Here is a 20,701-nt window from a genome sequence, read left to right on the forward strand (position 1 = left end):
ATTCTTATGTTGAGCAATTCCAACTGGGTCTCTGCTGTATTCTGAATGCTACTCAGCTTTTCCATTCTTTTTCAAATCATTTATCAGTCCGTTCATTATTCTAACTGGTTCTGGATGTTTGAATGGTGATCCCAACCTTTTGAACAGTACTGTGTAATAAATGTTTGTTTAATGGAGAGTTATGGGTTTGTCTCAACAGAGCTCAACCTCCATGGTTGTGTCGAATGCCAATGCTCCAGCTGCAGCTCCCTTGGTAGTTAAAGGCTATGATGTCTCTGGAGAGGTGCAGAGCGATGGTGAACCCATGAAGGAGGTTAATTTCCTCCTCTACTCCACCGCTATGGCACAAGAGGTAAATGGCTTGACTGTTAATAACCTCGTCAAGGACTTTTCGCTGGTCCCAGTTAGGCCTGTCACAATTCTTACATAATTCTGATCCCAGTTATTTGGCCAATAGGCCATTTTAGGCTTCTTCTTTAATGTAATTGTCTTTCAGAAAATAATTACATTGTTAATCACGGCTAGGGTATTTAATTGTGTGCAGAAATGTTGATTATAACAGGTCTAGTTCCAGTGCTTTACTTTACTACACAAAGAAGGGATTGGAATGAAATGTGAAAAATGCTTCTGGCAAACTGCTCCATTTCTTTCCCTCAGGATATCAGTGGCTGCAGCAAAGCTCCAGTAGATGGAGCCGTGTCAGATGACTTATCACTCGTGTACCTGTGCAGTGCACAGTCACGTGAGGATGGTACTTTTTCTTTTCCCTGCCTGCCTAGCGGTGAATACACTGTGGTAAGATCATCTTTTTCTTGGCTGTTTTTATAATTGAGTTATATTTGTTTTGTTTTATACAACGAAGAACCAGATAAGTAGTCAGCTGAGAACTAACTAATCCTTTCTGAAATCGCAGGTGCCATATTACAGAGGTGAAAGGATCACTTTCGATGTTGCTCCATCCCGGCTGGATTTTAGAGTCGAGCACAGCAGTATGAGGCTAGAGGTAACCCTAACATCCTGTAACTCTTTCTCATTTGAGACAACTGACTTAGAACTCAACTGAGCTATCAGTTGTTGGCAATGATGTTTATGATGCATCATTTCTCCCTGCTTTCTTTTAGCCAATTTTCCAAGTGATGGGTTTTTCAGTGATGGGTAGAGTTTTGAACAGCCCAGATGGGGAAGGAGTTCCAGATGCAGTTGTAACTCTCAACAACCAGATTAAAGGTAACTGCAGTGATTGCTATATTATAGGATGTTGTATGTTTTGTGAGTGTTTTTTTATTTTTGATTTATTTTTTTCTTTCTTTTCTTGTTACTATCGGTTAGAGCTGGGAGATATGGCCAAAAAACGTTATCACGATAAACAAAATTCATATCGTTCGATATCGATACATATCGCAATAAATGTCAAATCATAATTTCTTTCACATTTGAAGGCTGATTTTGCTCCTGGGTGGTTAATTGTGGTTTTAAACTATCATTTATGGTCGGATCATGACAACTACTCACCAAACAGTGGAACATTTCACAAATCTGTCTTGGGACAGTGGGAGAAAGTTTCTGAGCTGTTTTTATCAGCTGGAAAAGCACCACTGCAATTTTTGTAATAGTCATAATTTAAGAAAGAAAACAGATTATTTTTAGCTGTTTGGTGACGAGCACTTGGCTACCCCGTTACAATTGCTAAACAAGTGGCCAACAACAGTGCTAAACTCTTTAGTTTCTCAACAACGTCAACTCGGTTCGGTAGGTCACTGCTGTCACTCCTACCACATCCATGTCAGAGCATATCACAGTATTCAGACACCAGCTAGTGACGACTGGATTTCTCTATGCTATCGTAGTAGTTTAAGGGGTGAACCGCAAAATATCTGACGTTCGCTGTGTAAAAGCATTATCTGCAGTGTGAATCTCTTGCACCAGTCAAACAGAGTCCTCCTTTTAGGTATGTTTAAACTGAAAGCGGTGATTTTGTGTCTTGTTTGATCTACCGTATCATCAATTCACTGTGTTGTGCTGGAGCGCCGCTTCAAGTTAGCCAGCAGCTAAAAACAGCTAGCCTGGAAAGCTAACCTAGCGCTCTCCCGCTTCCCAATACCTCACAGCTTCCTCAGTTTACTTTCGTTTAAATCAGGCCTGTAACTCCCATTAACCCACTTCTTTCTTTCACTTTCTTTGCTCGAGAATGCACTAATACTAAAATATGAGGTTTGGCGCTGTAACACGGCGCTGCAGATGTGGTTTAACACCGCTAAAGTTTTTAGGATGCATGGAAAGAGGTGAGTTCACCGTAGGACAGTACAGTTACGTCACTTATCTCGTGACTCGCACTTGGTCACGGGAGAACAGATCGCCGTTACTCAAACAGGGAATGTATAACTCCACGTTTCAGATGTTGCTAAAGTATATTTGGCGACCTTTTTTTTTTACTTGTGGCCTCCTCCCTCTCTAATCAAGTCGAAAAACTCGGAAGTGCGCCCTCTCCTGGCGACAGCAGAATAGTGTCACTTTCTTTGCAGTAGAAAACGCCAAAGGGGCTTTCGCTAAAACGTGGAAGTGTGAGAATGATGTATTATATCGAAAATTTATCTAACCTGTCTTATCGCTCTATCGAGGAAAAGTTATATCGCGATACTTATCGTTATCGTTTTATCGCCCAGCCCTACTATCGGTAGTACTTTTGAAGGAGCCCTCTCCCTTAATCTCTGGTTTCTTTCTGTAGTGCTAACCAAAGAAGACGGTTCATTCCGCTTGGAGAACATGACCACTGGCACCTACACCATCAATACTCATAAAGAACTCATGTTCTTTGAGCCAGTCACAGTGAAGATTGCACCTAGCACTCCCCAGCTCCCAGACATTATCACTGCAGGGTCAGTGTTGGGGGTGGACTTGTATATATTCATTAACCTTCCCAAGTAACAAGAATAAAAAATGATGATAATAATAATTATAGTCTTCTGATAATACAGTGGTATACATATTATGTTATAGGAAACTGGGTTATAAGTGAAGTATACGGTGGAAAAGACTACAGGAGTTGACATTCAATCTTGTCAGATAACTGAAACGCAAAGGAATACTTCAATTTGTATAAAGAAACCAAGTTTAAAAATTTCTTCTAACATTTGTTTTCTAGCTAAATGATTTCATTATAATTTCAAGACAGTACCATGAAATAATATAAGTGAATAAGAACAAATAATGGTTTAGAATATGGATGCTAACAAAAAGCCATAGTGCATTGTAAGACTGTAAAAATGGATCTAAATTTTCATTCTCAGGTTTAGTGTGTGTGGTCAGATCTCTGTTGCTCGCCTCCCAGATAGCATAAAGCATCTTGGACGTTATAAAGTGACTCTTTCTGGACAAGGACGTGATCAGGGTGTGGTCCGCACCATCGAGAGTGACCATCAGGGGGCGTTCTGCTTCCAAGCCAAACCAGGAGACTACAGTGTACAGGTAATGATGGGAAAGGAGCGTGCACGCAAACACACACATATACGCATATATGTATATATGTGTGTGTGTGTGTGTATATATATATATATATATATATATATATATATATATATATATATATATATATATATATATATATATATATATATAATTTCAATTTTTTATTATTATTATTTTATTTGACTTACGCAGGTGACCCTTCCAGAGGCTGAGGTCAAGGCTGGACTCGCTTTACAGCCCCAATCTCTCGATATCTCACTGGTCGATCGCCCACTCAGTGACCTGCTCTTCACTCAGTTCATAGCAGCGGTCTCTGGCTCTGTCTCATGTCTGGGTAAGCAGGTTCTTTGTGTTATTACAAAAAAAGAAAGTCCAAATCAAGGTGATCAGCCAAGCCATGTTTGTTGAAAGTATCCGTATTTAGTTTTGCTTTGGAGCTACAAAACTGTTTTACCCTAAGTAATAATGGAAAGTTATGTACCCCAGCAATTTACATACTGCAAGCTGAAAGCCTGAATCATCATATACTTGCCCCAGACCACTTTATCTCAGATAGACTTGTTTATGTGGTCTCTGGCACTGTATGACATGCTATTATCTGTAAAAACAGACAGAAGTATGTCACATAGGTACATTATTTGAACAAAAGCATTGGGATACACCTTTTAATCATGTCTTATTGCCTGCCTGCCTCTCATTGACTGTGCCTTTACAAATATTTGTGAAAGAATGGGTCATCTTAAAGAGCTTATTGAATTTGAGCGTGGTACTGTAATAGGATGACAGTCAGTTAGCAAAATTTCTTCCTTCCTAGATATTTCATGATCAACTGTGAATGGTATTATTGAAAAGTGGTAGCATTTAGGAATCACAGCAACTGTGCCATGAAGTGTCAGACCACGTAAAGTTACAGAGTGCTGAGGAGCATAGTGCATAAAAGTCGCCAATGCTCTGCTGACTCAGTAACTGCAGAGTTCCAAACCTCCTCTGGCATTAACATCAGCATAAAAACTGCCTGCCTGGAGCTTCATGGCATGGTTTTCCATGGCCGAGCAGCTACATGCAAGCTTTACATCACAAGCACAATGCCAAGCATCGGATGGAGTGGTGTAAAGCACACTACCACTGGACTCGGAAAGCACTGGAAACATAGTCTGTGGAGTTACAAATCACACTTCACTATCTGTCAGTCTGATGAATGCATCTGGGTTTGGCGAATGCCAGGAGAACGTTACCTGCCTTGAGCCAACTGTAAGGTTTGGTGGAGGGGGAATAATGCTATGGGATTGTTTTTCAGGGGTTGGCCTAGGCTCCTTAGTTCCAGTGAAGGGAAATCTTAAAGCTTCAGCATACCAAGACATTTTGGACAATTATATGCTTCCAGCTTTGTGGAAAAAGTTTGGGAAAGGCCCTTTTCTGTTCCAGCATGACTCTGCCTTAGTACAAAAAAGCAAGGTCCATAAAGACATGGTTGGGTGAGTTTGGTGTGGAAGAACCACTGAACACCTTTGGGATGAACTGGAACGGATGAGGCTCTCTCATCTGATGTCAATGTCTGACCTCACAAATGGTCTTTTGGGTGAATGGCCAAAAATTCCCACAGACACCCTCCAAAATCTTGTAGAAAGCTTCCCAGAAGAGTGGAAGCTGTTATAGCTGCAAAGGGGGGACTAACTCCATATTAATTACTATGGATTTAAAATGGGATGTCATAAAAATGTGTAGGTGTCCCAGTACTTTTGTCCATATAGTGTATAAACAGTAGTAGTAGCCCTCTTGATGCCTTAGTTTTATACAAATCCCTTGGCTGTTCAACTGCATTTGAGTTAAGGGGAAAATTGCGTTAATGTAACTTTCTGCTAAACCTTTACTCCATCCACCATCAATTCTTTATTGTGGTTTTAAAATAATAAGTATTCAATTTCTCAGCTGCTTGTGGGGATCTGACAGTAACTCTGCAGCCTGTGAGCAGACAGGGGGAGAGGCAGAACATCCAGCTTTCTGGCAGCAGTGAAATCCTCAGCATCTCCTTCAGTAATATCCTACCTGGGAAATACAAAGGTAGGAAAAGAACTGAGATTATATCCACACTTTCTCAATTAAAAAAAAATAGATTATTCAGTTTAAAATTCTGAATGTAAAGTGTATTTCACAAAGCATGATTTCTGAGCTATCCAGATAATTTAAGCCAAAGTGTCCAGTAGGGGAATTCTTATTCCTCCTTAGCCAGCTGTATATAGAACTCTTGCTTTGAGAAAGTAAATCTGTCCCAGTCCCTGCCCAGCAGTAACTCGGCACTGTCCAGTTTAGTGCTTTCCCAAACTCCTGATTCTGCTCATTTTCTCCCCAGGCCCTTGATGATCTAAATTTAGTGTTTGGGAGAAAACTGTATAGTTTAAAAAGTCTAAAAAAAAAGAAAAAAACAGCATCAGCCGCAAATTTCATGTGTTGCTGTTGAATGCAGGTTGTGTGAATATATGTTGGCATGTGTGACTCTGTTGTACTTTAAATATCAAACTGCTTTTTTTGTCAGTGGCCATCACCCATGAGGAATGGTGCTGGAAGCATAAGTCAGTGGAGGTAGAGGTGCTGGACTCTGATGTGGAGGGAGTGGAGTTCCGACAGACCGGCTACATGCTGCGTTGCTCCCTGTCCCACGCCATCACCCTTGTGAGAGCAAGGCTTTTCTTCTCTTGAGCTCTTTGACACAACAGTGAGAATGATGCTGCATTTACCAATTTTTTTTTTTTTTCCTTTTTCCCTTCTAGGAATTCTTCCAAGACGGCAGTAAACCTGAGAATGTAGGCATCTACAATCTGTCCAAGGGAGTCAACCGCTTCTGCCTGTCCAAACCAGGTTTACTTAGTTACTCCCCAGCTGTGCAACATGTTTATCTGTCTTAAAATGCCAGCATGTTCATTACATGCCTGTCTTTTATGTTGCATTGCTCTATATAGGTGTTTACAAAGTGACTCCACGCTCCTGCCATCAGTTTGAACAGGATTATTACACTTACAGCACGTAAGTATACATTTCTAATGGGATATACTGTATTAAGCTCATGTTTGTAGATGTAATTTTATGTATGACACATTGAATAAATGTCGCTGATTCCTGAACATGGTTGTTTGTTCAGCTCTGCCCCCAGCATTTTAACTCTGACTGCTGTCAGGCACCACATGACTGGACTCATCACCACTGACAAGATGCTGGATGTCACAGTTACTATCAAGTAAGTGGGGATAAAATATGCTGATTTAAAATATTAGTCTCTGTTAAGGGAGTATTTCAGTGAAAAATTTGACAAGATTGACACAATTTGGCACTAGTGTGTGTGTGTGTGTGTGTGTGTGTGTGTGGTGATTTAGTTTTTGATTGAGGCCAGATATAAGATGTTATTTTTGTTGTTTCAACTGAGTCGAACTACTGTTCAAAAGAAAAACTAATTTTTAAAGCTCAGCAACACGCACTGACTTGAACCAGAGTAGAGCAGAGCCTCAGCTGCTTTAGCTTGATTCATTAGCAAATATAGCTGAGCTCTAAGGCTGTAATTTGATAGAAACGTAAAGAATTTTATAATAAAAATATTTGTGAAACCCATTTAACTATTCGGTATGATAAAGCACAGTAAGAAATAACCTCGACCCCCTCCCCACCACCTTTTAGTTCACCTTTTGCCACTGTGTGTTTAAATGGTTACTACCATGTACGCATTGGTTGGTTTATTTCTGCTGTTTTGTGATGTTTAACTGTAAATAGATTTGCTTATATCAAGCAGTCTAGATTATGTGCTGTTATTAATTCAGCAGTTTAAGGCCTTTTGTCGCAGAGATATCAAGTAGAGTGTGTGTTTCCAGATAATCTAAAACTTTCGTGACTGAGGAAGCTAAAAACATTTGTTCATACAATATGTCTGTTCCATGTAAATGTTTTTTACTGAATTTAACAGTCTTGCCTTATGTTTAGCCTACTGTTTTACTAAGTGTTGCCAAAACACACATTTGCACCTAGCTTGCTAACTATGAATATCTGTAGTTTGGGTTAGTTGGGTAGGAAGGCTGGAGTTTACAGTAGTTTGAAAAGCATATGTGCAAAATCTGATTGGATATTGTTGAACATGGCAGTAAAGTGCTGCACAGGGTGAACCGTTTGATAAGGTTTCTGTATTGTATTGTACTGTCTTAAAAACAAGGTGCAGATGATCCAAGCAGTTGAAAGGACAGGAAGTGTTATTGATGTTACATGGGTGGCATTATTGATTGAAGCAGTTTGTTTTGCTAACTTAAAGGCTTTAGTTTGACTTTCAGTTCTGTCAGAAAAGAATCAGATACCTTAATATAATTGTACTTGCATAATTAAAGGAGATAAAGACTAATTAAGGCATGGTCTTAAAGAGGACTTTTTTGGGTTTTGGTCTTGATCTGGTCTCACTCTCATTTGGACTCAGTCTCGCTTTCTCTTGGACTCCCTTCAGACTTGGTCTTTGCTCGGTCTTGACGAGTCATGGTCTTGGACTTAACAAAGGTGGTCTTGATTACAGCCCTAGTTTGTAATGCAGTTTTCACAGTGCTAATTGGGGAATTTTAGCTTCAGTTGCTTGTTAGCTACTTTACTTTATCTCCAGTGCAAAGCAAAAGAAAACTGCAGACAACAAAAATGTCTTGACTGAGCAGCTACTTTGCTATAATGACAAAGTTGTGTAAATTGTGCTTTTACTAAACTATCACTTTAAAGAGCGTAGAGGAACTGTATGCTTAAGTCTAAGGTGTGCCCCCCTTGACCTTAGGTCGTCCATTGAGAGTGAGCCCGCCCTGGTCCTGGGTCCTTTGCGCTCATCGGAGGAGCAGCGGCGGGAGCAGCAGCTGCTGGAGATCGCATCTCGCAGGAAAGAGAGAGAGGAGAGAGGAGAGGAGCAGAGCTCACCTGTGGAAGAGAAACCAGATGAGCTCCATGAGCCTTTCCACTATGAGTTCTCCTACTGGGCACGGTAAGAGCTTTAAAACTGACTGACTGCTGTTCCCCTTCTCAGTGAATATGCATTACAGACATGGTTCTAGAATTAGCTTTGATGTTTAAACTAGAGCTGTTTTTTCTTTTTGTTTTTCTCTTTTTTCCTCTTTTTCTTTTATTTAAAAAACAAAAACACGATTAATGCATTTTATCGGCCAATAGAAATTGTGGTGAGAATGTTTTTCTGACTCCTACGAATTTACTATTTTGTAGATTTTGTTACAACTTTATAAAAGACGAAACATGGGCTGTTTTTCAGGGCTGGGGAAAAGATCACGGTCACCCCCTCATCCAAAGAGCTTCTTTTTTACCCACCTGAAGTGGAGGCTACCATCACCGGAGGTTTGAGTCAAAGCACTACATATGTATAAAACATGATTAGTATGTTTAATAACATGTAAGTACATGGCCCCAGACTCTCAGGAGAAGACCCATCCTTGCTTTCTTTGCATTTCCAGAGAGCTGTCCAGGGCAGATGGTGGAGATTACGGGCCGAGCAGGGCTGTTTCTGCAAGGACAAGTGTTTCCTGAACTGGAGGGTGTTGAGATCTCCATTAAAGAGAGCGGCGCTACAGAGTCACTGATCACTGTTCTCACTGATGAAACTGGAACCTACAGGTACTAAACTCTGCTCATCAAGTGATTCATTCTGATCTGTCTACCTGCATAGTTTAGTTTCATTTGTAATCCAGCACTTCTAACTTGGTTATGGTCTTCATGAGGGTCTGAATATTAGCAATCGATTAGTCTGAACGAAACACTAGAGACAGTAGAAGGGACTGACTTTCAAGGAAGCCAAATTGGTTTGAGTATGAGTGAGGTGTTTATAGGATACACACTTCCTTGTATGCCTCAGAAGCCCCATTCCACTATGCCAGTTGTCCCCAACACTAGTCCTGAAGATCTAGGGTCTAGATCGAACCTTATTTTGCCACATCTTCTCCAGTTAATCAACATCTTCAGAAGTCCTTGATCGGCTGGATTAGATGCATTTATATAGGCATGGGGAGGGGACAGTGTGTTAGATGTGGGAACTAAAACTTTGCAGGAAAACAGATCTCCAGGAGGAGGGATGGAGACCACTGCACTATGCTATACACCAGCTGGAACTGTCAGTCTCCTACTGGACTGCACCAAAGTAATCATTATCCAGTGATTTCTGTATTATGTATTAGGTGCCAGTTAGTGATTGCTTTCCCCATCTATAGCTTCGACCATGACACTGATTACTACTCCAAAAGTCTTCTGTTCTGTTCTGTTCCATTGCTTTCCCCTCAAAGCTCATGACATGCAAAATAGCTGTGAAGTACACTTTTATGCATCTCCCTTGTCCATCGGGCCCTAGAGGAAAGATAATATCCCCAGCACGGAGCACTGAAAAAGGATCTTGTGTTATTTCTGCACACCACTGTTTAAAGTCCCGGGGAACACAAAGTAAAATATAAAAAATGTTTCTGTGATACTAAACTTGAGTTATGTTAAACATTCAGCAGAGAATGAATGAATATAAGATATAAATATGAAAGATGTGTTAAACCACTGTTCAGACCTAAGAACTGTGTGGGTGTGGCTGAAGAGCAGCTTGATTGACTGCACTTTATCCAACACTCCTAGCCTGCTCTGCCACTCATACAGAACTAAAATCACTAAAAAGCCGCATACAAACAGACATGCAGATGAATGGGTGGACAAATGAACAAATGGACAGACAAAACTGCGTAAACAAACAAACGGACGAACCAATGTTGAAGTATGGATGAATGAATGGGCGACAGGCAGCTACAGAGGTAATCTAGCTTGCTAGCCTTTAGTTAGGCTGAGTTAGCTTTAGCTTGCTGTGTTTCACTGATTTTGAAACTGTTTATGTGGCAAGAGACATCAGCCTTGTGACTGGTAAGGGGAATGCATACGGAAGCGGTACCCAAGATTAGGACCACCCAGTTTACATTGAGAGGAAAGAAATATGCTGAAATGTATTGGTCATTGGAAAATTATTAAAGGGTATACTTGGTCCATATGCAGCCAGATGTTCTTGGTTCGAACATGGTTCAGTCTATAACCGAATTGTACTGTTTTCAGCATTGAGCATAACGCACATTATTGGGCTGTGCATCCACAGTGCACTGGCACCTTCCTGTGGTAGCGGTGTGAGTAAACTGGTGCTCTACAGTGCAAGTGCATGAGCAGGCTGCACATTGACAGCGGTAATCTCTGAGAGCATAGCAAGGCTTTGAGGAGCCAGTTTGATGTACCTTATGTTTTGAGACACTTGACTTCTTTCTCCTCACCACCTGCATGGGTGGAGGGGACGATTGAGCTGTCCCTCATGAGGCATGGGGCTTCGTATGCTCTGGGTCTCCACTTTGACCCAGTTGGCCCGGCTGTGGTTTTCGCAGTTAGAGATTTGCATATGAACGATGAAAACAAGCGTACACTTGAATATACGCTCGCAGCTTTAAAATCACAAAGTTATAGAATGAACACGTGAACAAGCTTTCCAACTCCACCCAACTGATTTGCATATGAATTGTTTCATCAATAAATGCTCAGAGGGAGAGTAAAGAGTATAGTGCAGCATGTTCTGTTCAACATGGATTAATTAATTAATTAATAAATATTTGCTGTGCAGTCTGCAGTCACTCCCCCTTATTTGCCTTTCAAATTTTTTGAAAGAAAAAAGGCAAACAATTGCTAATCAGCTGACTGCTGCTGGATGCCCCCACTCGAATTTAATTCTGGTGCTGGGTTAACTAATCGTGTAGCAGGGTCTAACTGCCAAAAGTTAGTACACAAGGTTGGTACTTGCGTCAATCTATTCACGTTGTGATGTCAAAATCCAGTTTTATAAATAGTTACTTAAACATAATTTCGACAATTTTTACTCTTAAAATTTTAAGATCAAATCTATGCATACTAATCTTAACGAGGCCTCGGATGTTGTGCCATCACGTTATATTACGAGGGTTGAGAGCAAGAACATCACATTCGTTCGGCACGCAATGGGCTGGCATAGTGCAATATGGCTTCTGAGGCCTACAGGGAGAGGACGTATCCCATAGTGAGACAAACAAATGCTTGAAAGACAACTGTTATACTCAGCACTAGCAGCGCATTGTCTATTTGGAAAATGTGGTGAATAAATGTTTCAACATGAGACCCTTGCAAATGAAGACTAAATGAAGGTGATTATCAAACCACAAACTGGTGTATTGAGGGTTAATATTATTTGTTGCTTTCAAATGTTACTGCTTTTATGCAGAATTCTCCTAACTTTTGGTGCTGCTTCCCCAGTGTTGGACCTCTGCACAGTGACCTGCAATATGACATCAGTGCCAGTAAAGAGGGCTTTGTGCTGACTCCAGTGGAGGAAAAGACTGGAGATTTCAAGGCGTTTGCCTTGGCAGGCGTCACTTTTGAGGTAACACATACACATACACTATATTGCCAAAAGTATTCATTTGCCCACCTGAATCATTGCATTCAGGTGTTCCAATCACTTCCATGGCCACAGGTGTATAAAACCAAGCACCTAGGCATGCAGACTGCTTCTACAAACATTTGTGAAAGAATGGGTCGCTCTCAGGAACTCAGTGAATTCCAGCGTGGTACCGTGATAGGATGCCACCTGCGCAACAAGTCCAGTCGTGAAATTTCCTCGCTACTAAATATTCCACAGTCAACTGTCAGTGGTATTATAACAAAGTGGAAGCAATTGGGAACGACAGCAACTCAGCCACGAAGTGGTAGGCCACGTAAAATGACAGAGCGGGGTCAGCGGATGCTGAGGCGCATAGTGCGCAGAGGTCGCCAACTTTCTGCGGAGTCAATTGCTACAGACCTCCAAACTTCGTATGTCCTTCAGATTAGCTCAAGAACACTGTGTAGAGAGCTTCATGGAATGGGTTTCCATGGCCGAGCAGCTGCATCCAAGCCTTACATCACCAAGCACAATGCATAGCATTGAATGCAGTGGTGTAATGCACACTGCCACTGGACCCTAGAGCAGTGGAAACGCGTTCTCTGGAGTGACGAATCATGCTTCTCTGTCTGGCAATCCGATGGATGAGTCTGCGTTTGGCGGTTGCCAGGAGAACGATACTTGTCTGACTGCATTGTGCCAAGTGTAAAGTTTGGTGGAGGGGGGATTGTGGTGTGGGGTTGTTTTTCAGGAGTTGGGCTCAGCCCCTTAGTTCCAGTGAAAGGAACTCTTAATGCTTCAGCATACCAAGAAATTTTGGACATTTTCATGCTCCCTTTGTGGGAACAGTTTGTGGATAGCACCTTCCTGTTCCAAGATGACTGCACACCAGTGCACAAAGCAAGGTCCATAAAGACATAGATGAGCGAGTTTGGTGTGGAAGTACTTGACTGGCCTGCACAGAGTCCTGACCTCAACCTGATAGAATACCTTTGGGATTAATTAGAGGGGAGACTACGAGCCAGGCCTTCTCATCCAACATCAGCGTCTGACCTCACAAATGCGCTTCTGGAAGAATGGTCAAAAGTTCCCATAAACACACTCCTAAACTTTGTGGAAAGCCTTCCCAGAAGAGTTGAAACTGTTATAGTTGCAAAGGGGCCGACATCATATTAAACCCTATGGATTAAGAATGGGATGTCACTCAAATTCATATGCGTGTGAACGCAGATGAGCAAATAACTTTGGCAGTATAGTCTACATAACAACATATTCAGACTGGCGTAATGTACTTGCTCAGTTCTAGTTACACTTTATCTTATCTTTGTTACTTTACTTAAGTGTTAAACTAATACCTGGAGAAAAGAAGATATTTGCATGGCAGTAATAAGAAATGCTTGTGCTTGTGTAACATAATGGTTTTCTTTTTATTTTCAGATCAAAGCAGAGGATGGCCTACCTCTCTCTGGAGTGCTTCTGTCTTTGAGTGGAGGAAATTTCCGCTCCAATCTGCTCACACAGGACACTGGCCTCCTCACATTCAACAACCTGGTAAAGCCTATTTAGAAATGTAATGCAGAAGTATCCTGTTAACGATAAGCCATAATAAGCATTTTCAGCTTTGTTTAGGCACAATTAGTCAACATTTACACTGTTACACAATTAGCCTGTAACAGTAATAACTGAAAGTCTGTATGGTTTGGTGGATCAGAAAAGCTACACGGATGTTAGGCTAATACCAATGTCCTCCTTGTGCCATGAATCCCTTGGCTGAGGCACACAACTTGATCCAGGGGTGATGCAATATTTTATGTGTCTACCACTCACCTCAATTTCGGAAAAGTAAAAAGACTGTTCACTGCCTGCTATTTTACATAAAGGTTGCAAAACTAATGTCCCCTGCTATTTAATTCACTCAATGACAACCTAAAAACTCACTCAACAGAGTCCTGGTCAGTACTACTTTAAACCCATGATGAAGGAGTTCCGCTTCGAGCCCTCAGCACAAATGATCTCAGTTGAGGAGGGCCAGAATCTCCGCATCGCCATCACTGGGTTTAAAACCGCATACAGGTACAGAATGCCAGAAAAGCCTCACCAAAGATTAAGTAATTTAACTGCTATCTCAATGTTAAGGTCATTGACCGTTGCAGCATTCATTTATTGTATCACTTCAATCTAAATTGTGTTTGCAGTTGCTATGGCACAGTGCAGTCTCTTGGTGGCGATGCTGAGCAAGGCGTGGCTGTAGAGGCAGTGGGGCAGGGGGAGTGCAGCATGTACAGTGAGGACACGGTCACTGATGAGGGAGGTCGCTTCAGACTCCGAGGCTTGCTGGTAAGACTGGTTATGGACACAGTTGGTGGCCTGCTCACATAAACATTATAAGCTATGATTACATGCACTGTTATTGTGTTAATTTGGTCTTTTTTGTCCATTTTCCCCCCCCTCCCTACAGCCTGGGTGTACTTACATCATTCAGCTGAGAGGAGAGGGCAATGACCACATAGAGAGAGCACTGCCTCAGCAGAGAACCATAGAGGTAAGAGTCAGCAGCAGCCAGAAATTCAACTGGGTTTGAGTTGAGGTTAACATCAGGGTTACAGTGTAAGACAGTGAATATCATGGAGCTACTTTGGACCGTTAAAATAGCATTCCTTCAAACCTTTATTTTAACTAAAGACTACATCTTTTTTGTTTATTTGTGTTTTAGGTGGGCAGCAGTGATATAGACGGAGTCAACATCATCGCCTTCAGACAAATCAATCAGTTTGACCTGAGTGGCAACATCATTACCTCACCTGAGCATCTGCCAACTCTCTGGGTAAGCCTACTTGTTAAGAACAGTAACATACAGTCTCCTATTGAGGACAGTTTTATGGACAGCTCTCTCTCCATAGGTCAAGCTCTACAAAAGTGACAACCTCGATAGTCCTTTCCAAAGTGTGTCTCTGGGCCAGTCACTTTTCTTCCACTTCTCCCCACTCCCACGTGATGGAGAGGTAAGGCCAACCTCAGAGTTAATCACCAGTTCAGGAACAAATTTGTTTGTTCTATTTTATATGCATTTATTATTTGTCTTTTTCTCACAGAGCTACGTTTTGATGCTGGACACCACTCTCTCTCGCTCCCAGTATGACTTTAAACTCCCTCAGGTTTCCTTCACATCTTCTGGCTACCATAAACACGTCACGCTCTCTTTTAACCCTGTTGTAAGTACATGTGAGATGCCCAGATGTAATCAGACAAAAAGCTGGACTCTTTCTGTACAGAGTATGTTGTGAATGACCTTTCTTTTCTCCTCCGCAGAGAAAACTGCCTGATCAAGAGGTTGCTCAAGGATCTTACATAGCACTGCCTTTAACTTTGCTGTTGTTACTGGCAGTGTATAACCATGAAAGGGTACTGTTTTCTATTCCACATCTTTTTAGAATAGCTTGCATCACCATCGAATGAAGTGGCAGGGTTTCTTTGTAATGTTTAGATTTATGGTACCACTCACGCTTAGATGTACACTATCCCCCGTCGTATTTACAGAAAAACACAATAGAAAATGCAAAAAACATCAGTGCATCAGTGCATTAAAACGGTGTCCAGGCGATTTAAGAATCTTTCCTTAAGAAAACCCACATTTTGCTGTAGTAACTGTCTTAAATACCAGAATACATGTAATGAAATATTGAGTTGGAGTTGTAATATTGAAATAATAACTAGTAACAAGTAGGTGTACCTATGGACTGGTATTCAGTTGTAATATATTTGAAAGTAAAAACTGCCTTTTTGTGAACTTTACAAACGCTTATAAAAAGGAAAATTAAGTGGTTCATTATTTATATAAATCACTTCAAAGACAGTTACATATTATGACTTGGATAGTAATGGTGTGTGTTTGGTGGTCTTCAGGTGATCCCACTCTTCCTTCAGCTGCTCAGTCGCATCCAGGGGGTCCGCGGCCTGGCCCAGACCAGTGGGGACAGTCTCGCTACGGATGAGGCCAAGCGTCCGACCAAGAGGCCGAAGACACGACGCACATGAGACATCAGAGCCAAACCTACCACTACATTCAGACCTCATTAACAACTTTCTTTACTGGCCAAAACACTTACTAGTCCTGCAATTTTACATTTCACTGAAGTCTCTGTATTTTTAAGAGGCTCATGGATGAGTTGAACATCATCATGAGAGCTGGTGCTTCATCACTCAATGTTTAGAAAAGACACAGAGGCCAACTGGTTTCAGACTTGTTGCTGTTCAGAGATCCATCCCATGATACATATGTTTTTGTCTTTTTTTTTTTGTTTTGTTTTTTTTTTACATGGCCTCTGTAACCTGATAAAACAGATTTGTATGTTTGATACACATTTAGAACTTCCTGCTCCCTAACGTGCGAGTGCAAGAGTGATAGTTGAGTGTGTAAATGTTGGTAAAGGTTGTAAAGGTTGGTGTAAATGATAAGTCGCCAAATAGTTAATGTGCTATAATGAATGTGGAAAGGGGTATTTATTAATTATAGTGAAAACAGTCTTCCTTCATTTACTTTCTCCCAGACTGAAACAATTTTGTGTTCACTTTAATACTTTTATAGGGTTAACATTTTTTTCAACAACAAATTTAAAATGTACTTTATATCTGTAGCAGAATTTGACATCATACATTGATGGAGTGGTTTAAATGTTTTGCAGGATGTATGATTTGGTATTTTTGGGTGTTTCATTTGACTCAAATGTTTTCCTATATATATTTTTATATAAAAACATTTACCAGCAAGCTACATCTTAAACAGAAGAACTGCCTCCAAGTAAATATGGATTATATGGATATGATATATAATTAATCTACTGTATGATGGATTCTGTAAATATTAGGCCCACAACCCACGCTATGAAAGTTGGTCCAAATTCTGAATGCTTAGATGTAACTGAACAAAAATAAAATGTATGGGGAGAGAAATCTGTCTCATATTTGTATAGTGTGTGGTCAAGTACTCAGTTAGCTATCAGAGCTGCCAGTATCCAAATACTGAGATAACTATTGGGGTATTTGTTCCATTTCATCACATGAAGTCAGAGAAAGTATACAGATTGACAATTCATTAAAACATGAGTTTTATGTTTTAACAGAATTGTAAAATGTTAGGATTTTGCTTGTATTTGTGAGTATGTATGTATGTATGTATACTGACTGGCCACTTCATTATAAAACCTACACTTATGTGCAAGCTAGATCCTCTGATCCAATATCAATGTCTGACATCACAAATGCCAGCGAGCTGAGCTTTAGTGTTTCCTGTAGTGAGTTCCAGCTCACTGGTGCACTGTAACTAAAAGCAGATTTTCCCAGTTCAGTAAAAACCCTTGGTACCTGGCATGTGATCCAGCCACGGGAGCGAGTCTGATAAATACCATTATTTACAGATATCACTGAAGTAATATATTCTGGCAAATGGCCGGAGAGTGTTTTATGAATAAAAATAAACCAGTGTGTTTCCCACCGTGTAGCTAGTGAGGGCCAACCAACTTTTTCATACAGTCTGCAGTGATGAACCTCAGTGCAGAGTGATAGACTGAGTCCAGTGGTTTGAGGGAGCTGGCAGATGCGTGTTTGTAAATTACATCACCGTAGTCCATGACAGATAGTAAGGTTGCCTCAACAATTCTTTTTCTAGCATACACGGGGAAACAGGATTTATTTCTATATAGAAAACCGAGCTTCTGCCTACATTTGCTAACCAATTTATTAATATGGGGTTTAAAAGTGAGTTCATCATCCAGCCATATGCCAAGGTATTTATATTCTGTGACTCTCTCGATGTTGGATCCTGTCAGGGTAGTGATATTTACAGAATTAAAATCACTATTAGTAGATCTGGAAAATAGCATGAACTTAGTTTTTTTAGCATTTAAAACTAGTTTGTGTTTATACAAAGCAACCTGTAGAGTATTAAATGAGCATTGCAGTTTTCTTATTGCAGCATAAACAGAGTCAGCTGAACAGTATAAAACCGTGTCATCTGCATACAGGTGTACTTTGCAGTCTGAGGCGGAGGCAGCAAGTTCATTAACATATATATTGAATAAAACTGGACCCAAAATTGAACCTTGTGGTACTCCTTTGGATATACTCAAGAAATCTGGTTTGTAATTACTCAGTGCTACACATTGTTGTCTGTCTGAAAGGTAATTTTGGGTCCATTTTAGTGCATTTGTATCAAAGCCAATCTTTTGTAAGTTCCTTAAAAGAAGAGTGTAATCAACTGTATCAAACGCATTTGATAAATCAATAAAGATGGCAGCACAATGTTTTTTCCTGTCTATGGCCATATAGAGATCATTTAAAACAAGTGTGGTAGCAGAGATCGTGCTGTGTCTTTCTCTAAAGCCAGACTGATAGTTAAACAGGACAGAATTGTCGTGCAGAAATGATTTAAGTTGACTATTTATTAGAAGTTCTAAAATTTTAGCTAAACAGGACAATTTTGAGATTGGTCTGTAGATATTTACATCTGCTGCCTCACCTCCTTTATGCAGTGGAGTTACATGAGCTATTTTCCAGATCCTGGGAATTCTGCATGATAAAAGAGAGAGATTAAAAATATATGTTATGTATTCTAAAATAATTGGGGCTGCTAAACACAGGAGGTAAGGGTCCAGCTCATCTTCACCTGTAGTTTTTCGTGGATTAATAGTAGTAAGAAATTTAGCTACTATGATTGGAGAGAAGGGCTGGAGTGTGAAGAGACCATGGCTCTGTGTAGCAGTAGAGTTGTTGTCAATTTTATTTAACTGCAGATTCGAGTCTGTATTTTCAAAAATGTGGCCAGCTGAAGCAAAATATGTGTTAAAAGTGAAGTATATTTAGAAAGGAACATTTTGATAGAAGAAGGTAAAAACACTTTCAGCATGAATTTGGGGCCTGAAGTTCTCTGTGTGCTCTGTTTGTGCAGGGGCTAGGAATGTGAGTTGGGGGCCCTTTGCTCCCATTGGGAGTAGGCCTCTCACTTTCTCCCTTCTTCTCTTAGGTCCAAATAGATGAGATCATTTTAAAAAGAACCATATGCTCTGTCTCCTGTTTCAACAACAAGAACCATATATATATGCTGTTGGTCAGTCTGTTCGGGAGGGGACATTTAGAATTGGCACAGATCCTCTCTCAGGTACTCTATAGTGCTTGATATGATACTGTTTTACTATGTAATAAACCTTTTACTGGCAACTCAATATCGGCGGAGTTTTTCTTCACAACATCTAAACACCATCGCCACTAAATAAACAACAAGAATTTGGCGTCACAAACTTCGGAGGTGTTGTGGCTGGCTGCATCGCCGACAGCCTTAGCGCACTGACTCCCGCTCCAGGCCGGCTATTCAGGTGAGCGCTGGTTTTTTCGTTGAGGCTGTTGGATGTTTGCTGTCTAGCTGCACCGTAAGGACTGTGTGTGGGAGCGATGCTGTGTTGATGTTTGGAGTGCTTCTTTGTTCTAAATTGGGGTTTATTGCGTTGTGCACGCTGCAATAAAAGGGGGGAGTATAATAGTGAAAAGGAAAGCTGATGCAAAAGTGTAGAATAGCCTAATTAGTAACGATAAAGTGAGCTAATTAACACCATGCAAGATTAATGAAGGTTGGGCCCTTATCTTCTTAACGGTAAGACATGTGTATATTAGTCACTGCGTGAAAGTTGGCTTAGAGAAATAGTCGGATCAGGTTAGAAAATAAAAAGGGACAAAAGTGAAAAGTAACAGCCCAGGGCCCTGGGGAATTAGATTAAGAGGAAAATAGTTTACTGGAAAAAAAGAAGTTAAAGAAAATAGAGAAGAGACGTGAAGAGTTAAAAAGAATATAAAGGATAAGAGTTAAAGAGAATAAAAGAAGTTAAAGAGCATAGTGATGATATGAGTGAAAAGAGAAATAAGAAAAGGGAAGAGAATAGAGATGATAAGAGTTAAAAGTGAAAAGGAGCCGCAGATTTGGACCAAAGCCCTCTGGGAGGCGGTTTTACACGGGCCTAAAATCCTGGAAAATCACTAGGTGAATTTCTGGGTCAGTTCTAAGGAACTGGAGGTGTGGAAGGGAAAATTCAATTATAAAGTTCCCACTCGAACACTAGTTGACAAACAGCGTCTGAAGCAGCTTTTTATTGAATATTCACACTTCATAAAGGTAGCATAAATTTAGAAGAAAAAGAGAAAAAGGAGCAGCAGGAAAAAGCATGCTATAGGATAAATGTTGTTCTTTGTCTTCTGTGTCTGTGAGAGAGCTGTGTGCTTCTGTGTGAGGGGGATTGCCCCCCCCCTTACTGGGTGTGTGCGGAGCTGGCTTCTCCGTATGCGTGTGTGTGTATGTGTGTGCGTGGTGCTTGACTTGGAGGTGCTCCAGCTGTGTCACTGGCTTTAAGGATATATAAATGATAATTTGTAAAAAAAAAAAAATATGAACCTCTATGAGAGGGCATTTCTCTGATATCGTTAATACCATGAGCTTTCCTGGGGGACATTGTTAGATTTAAGATTTAAGATAAAGTTAAGTATTATGAGCCTCATAAAGAATAAGAGGACTTTTATAAATTAGTATCCATGAGCCTCATTCAGGGGACTTGATAATAATAAGCTTCATGAGCCCCCAAGAAGGACGTTTATAATTTGGAGATGAGTGGAGAGACCAGTGAGGATGTTTGTGTGTGTGGGTGAAGAAAATTGAATGAGTATGTGAGGTGTTATTAGAGTGAAATAAACTGAAATGTCTTTTTTGATGATAATTTGGTGTTTAAAGGAGGAAAACATTTGTTATAGATAAAAATGACCTAAAAGCGG

At 40.6% G+C, this 20,701-nt stretch overlaps 1 protein-coding gene across 1 annotated transcript in view; it reads left to right on the plus strand.

Annotated features, from left to right (window-relative positions):
* nomo (nodal modulator) overlaps positions 1 to 16,843 on the plus strand; it is a 30,044-nt gene extending 13,201 nt beyond the window's left edge. Inside the window, exons 7-31 of the mRNA XM_036570572.1 lie at positions 200 to 352; positions 658 to 795; positions 914 to 1,003; positions 1,122 to 1,227; positions 2,726 to 2,876; positions 3,288 to 3,465; positions 3,658 to 3,799; positions 5,395 to 5,526; positions 5,999 to 6,135; positions 6,234 to 6,321; positions 6,423 to 6,486; positions 6,602 to 6,697; positions 8,252 to 8,452; positions 8,735 to 8,817; positions 8,934 to 9,093; positions 11,767 to 11,893; positions 13,331 to 13,444; positions 13,839 to 13,966; positions 14,089 to 14,230; positions 14,352 to 14,435; positions 14,607 to 14,717; positions 14,794 to 14,895; positions 14,986 to 15,105; positions 15,203 to 15,295; positions 15,797 to 16,843. Of these exons, the coding sequence (XP_036426465.1) occupies positions 200 to 352; positions 658 to 795; positions 914 to 1,003; positions 1,122 to 1,227; positions 2,726 to 2,876; positions 3,288 to 3,465; positions 3,658 to 3,799; positions 5,395 to 5,526; positions 5,999 to 6,135; positions 6,234 to 6,321; positions 6,423 to 6,486; positions 6,602 to 6,697; positions 8,252 to 8,452; positions 8,735 to 8,817; positions 8,934 to 9,093; positions 11,767 to 11,893; positions 13,331 to 13,444; positions 13,839 to 13,966; positions 14,089 to 14,230; positions 14,352 to 14,435; positions 14,607 to 14,717; positions 14,794 to 14,895; positions 14,986 to 15,105; positions 15,203 to 15,295; positions 15,797 to 15,928 (3,072 nt within the window). The 3' untranslated portion in view covers positions 15,929 to 16,843. The remainder of the gene's footprint in view (positions 1 to 199; positions 353 to 657; positions 796 to 913; positions 1,004 to 1,121; positions 1,228 to 2,725; positions 2,877 to 3,287; positions 3,466 to 3,657; positions 3,800 to 5,394; positions 5,527 to 5,998; positions 6,136 to 6,233; positions 6,322 to 6,422; positions 6,487 to 6,601; positions 6,698 to 8,251; positions 8,453 to 8,734; positions 8,818 to 8,933; positions 9,094 to 11,766; positions 11,894 to 13,330; positions 13,445 to 13,838; positions 13,967 to 14,088; positions 14,231 to 14,351; positions 14,436 to 14,606; positions 14,718 to 14,793; positions 14,896 to 14,985; positions 15,106 to 15,202; positions 15,296 to 15,796) is intronic.
* Positions 16,844 to 20,701: the final 3,858 nt, after the last annotated feature.

The sequence above is a fragment of the Colossoma macropomum genome, unplaced genomic scaffold (genome assembly GCF_904425465.1).
Source record: "Colossoma macropomum unplaced genomic scaffold, Colossoma_macropomum, whole genome shotgun sequence".
Lineage (NCBI taxonomy): Eukaryota > Metazoa > Chordata > Actinopteri > Characiformes > Serrasalmidae > Colossoma > Colossoma macropomum.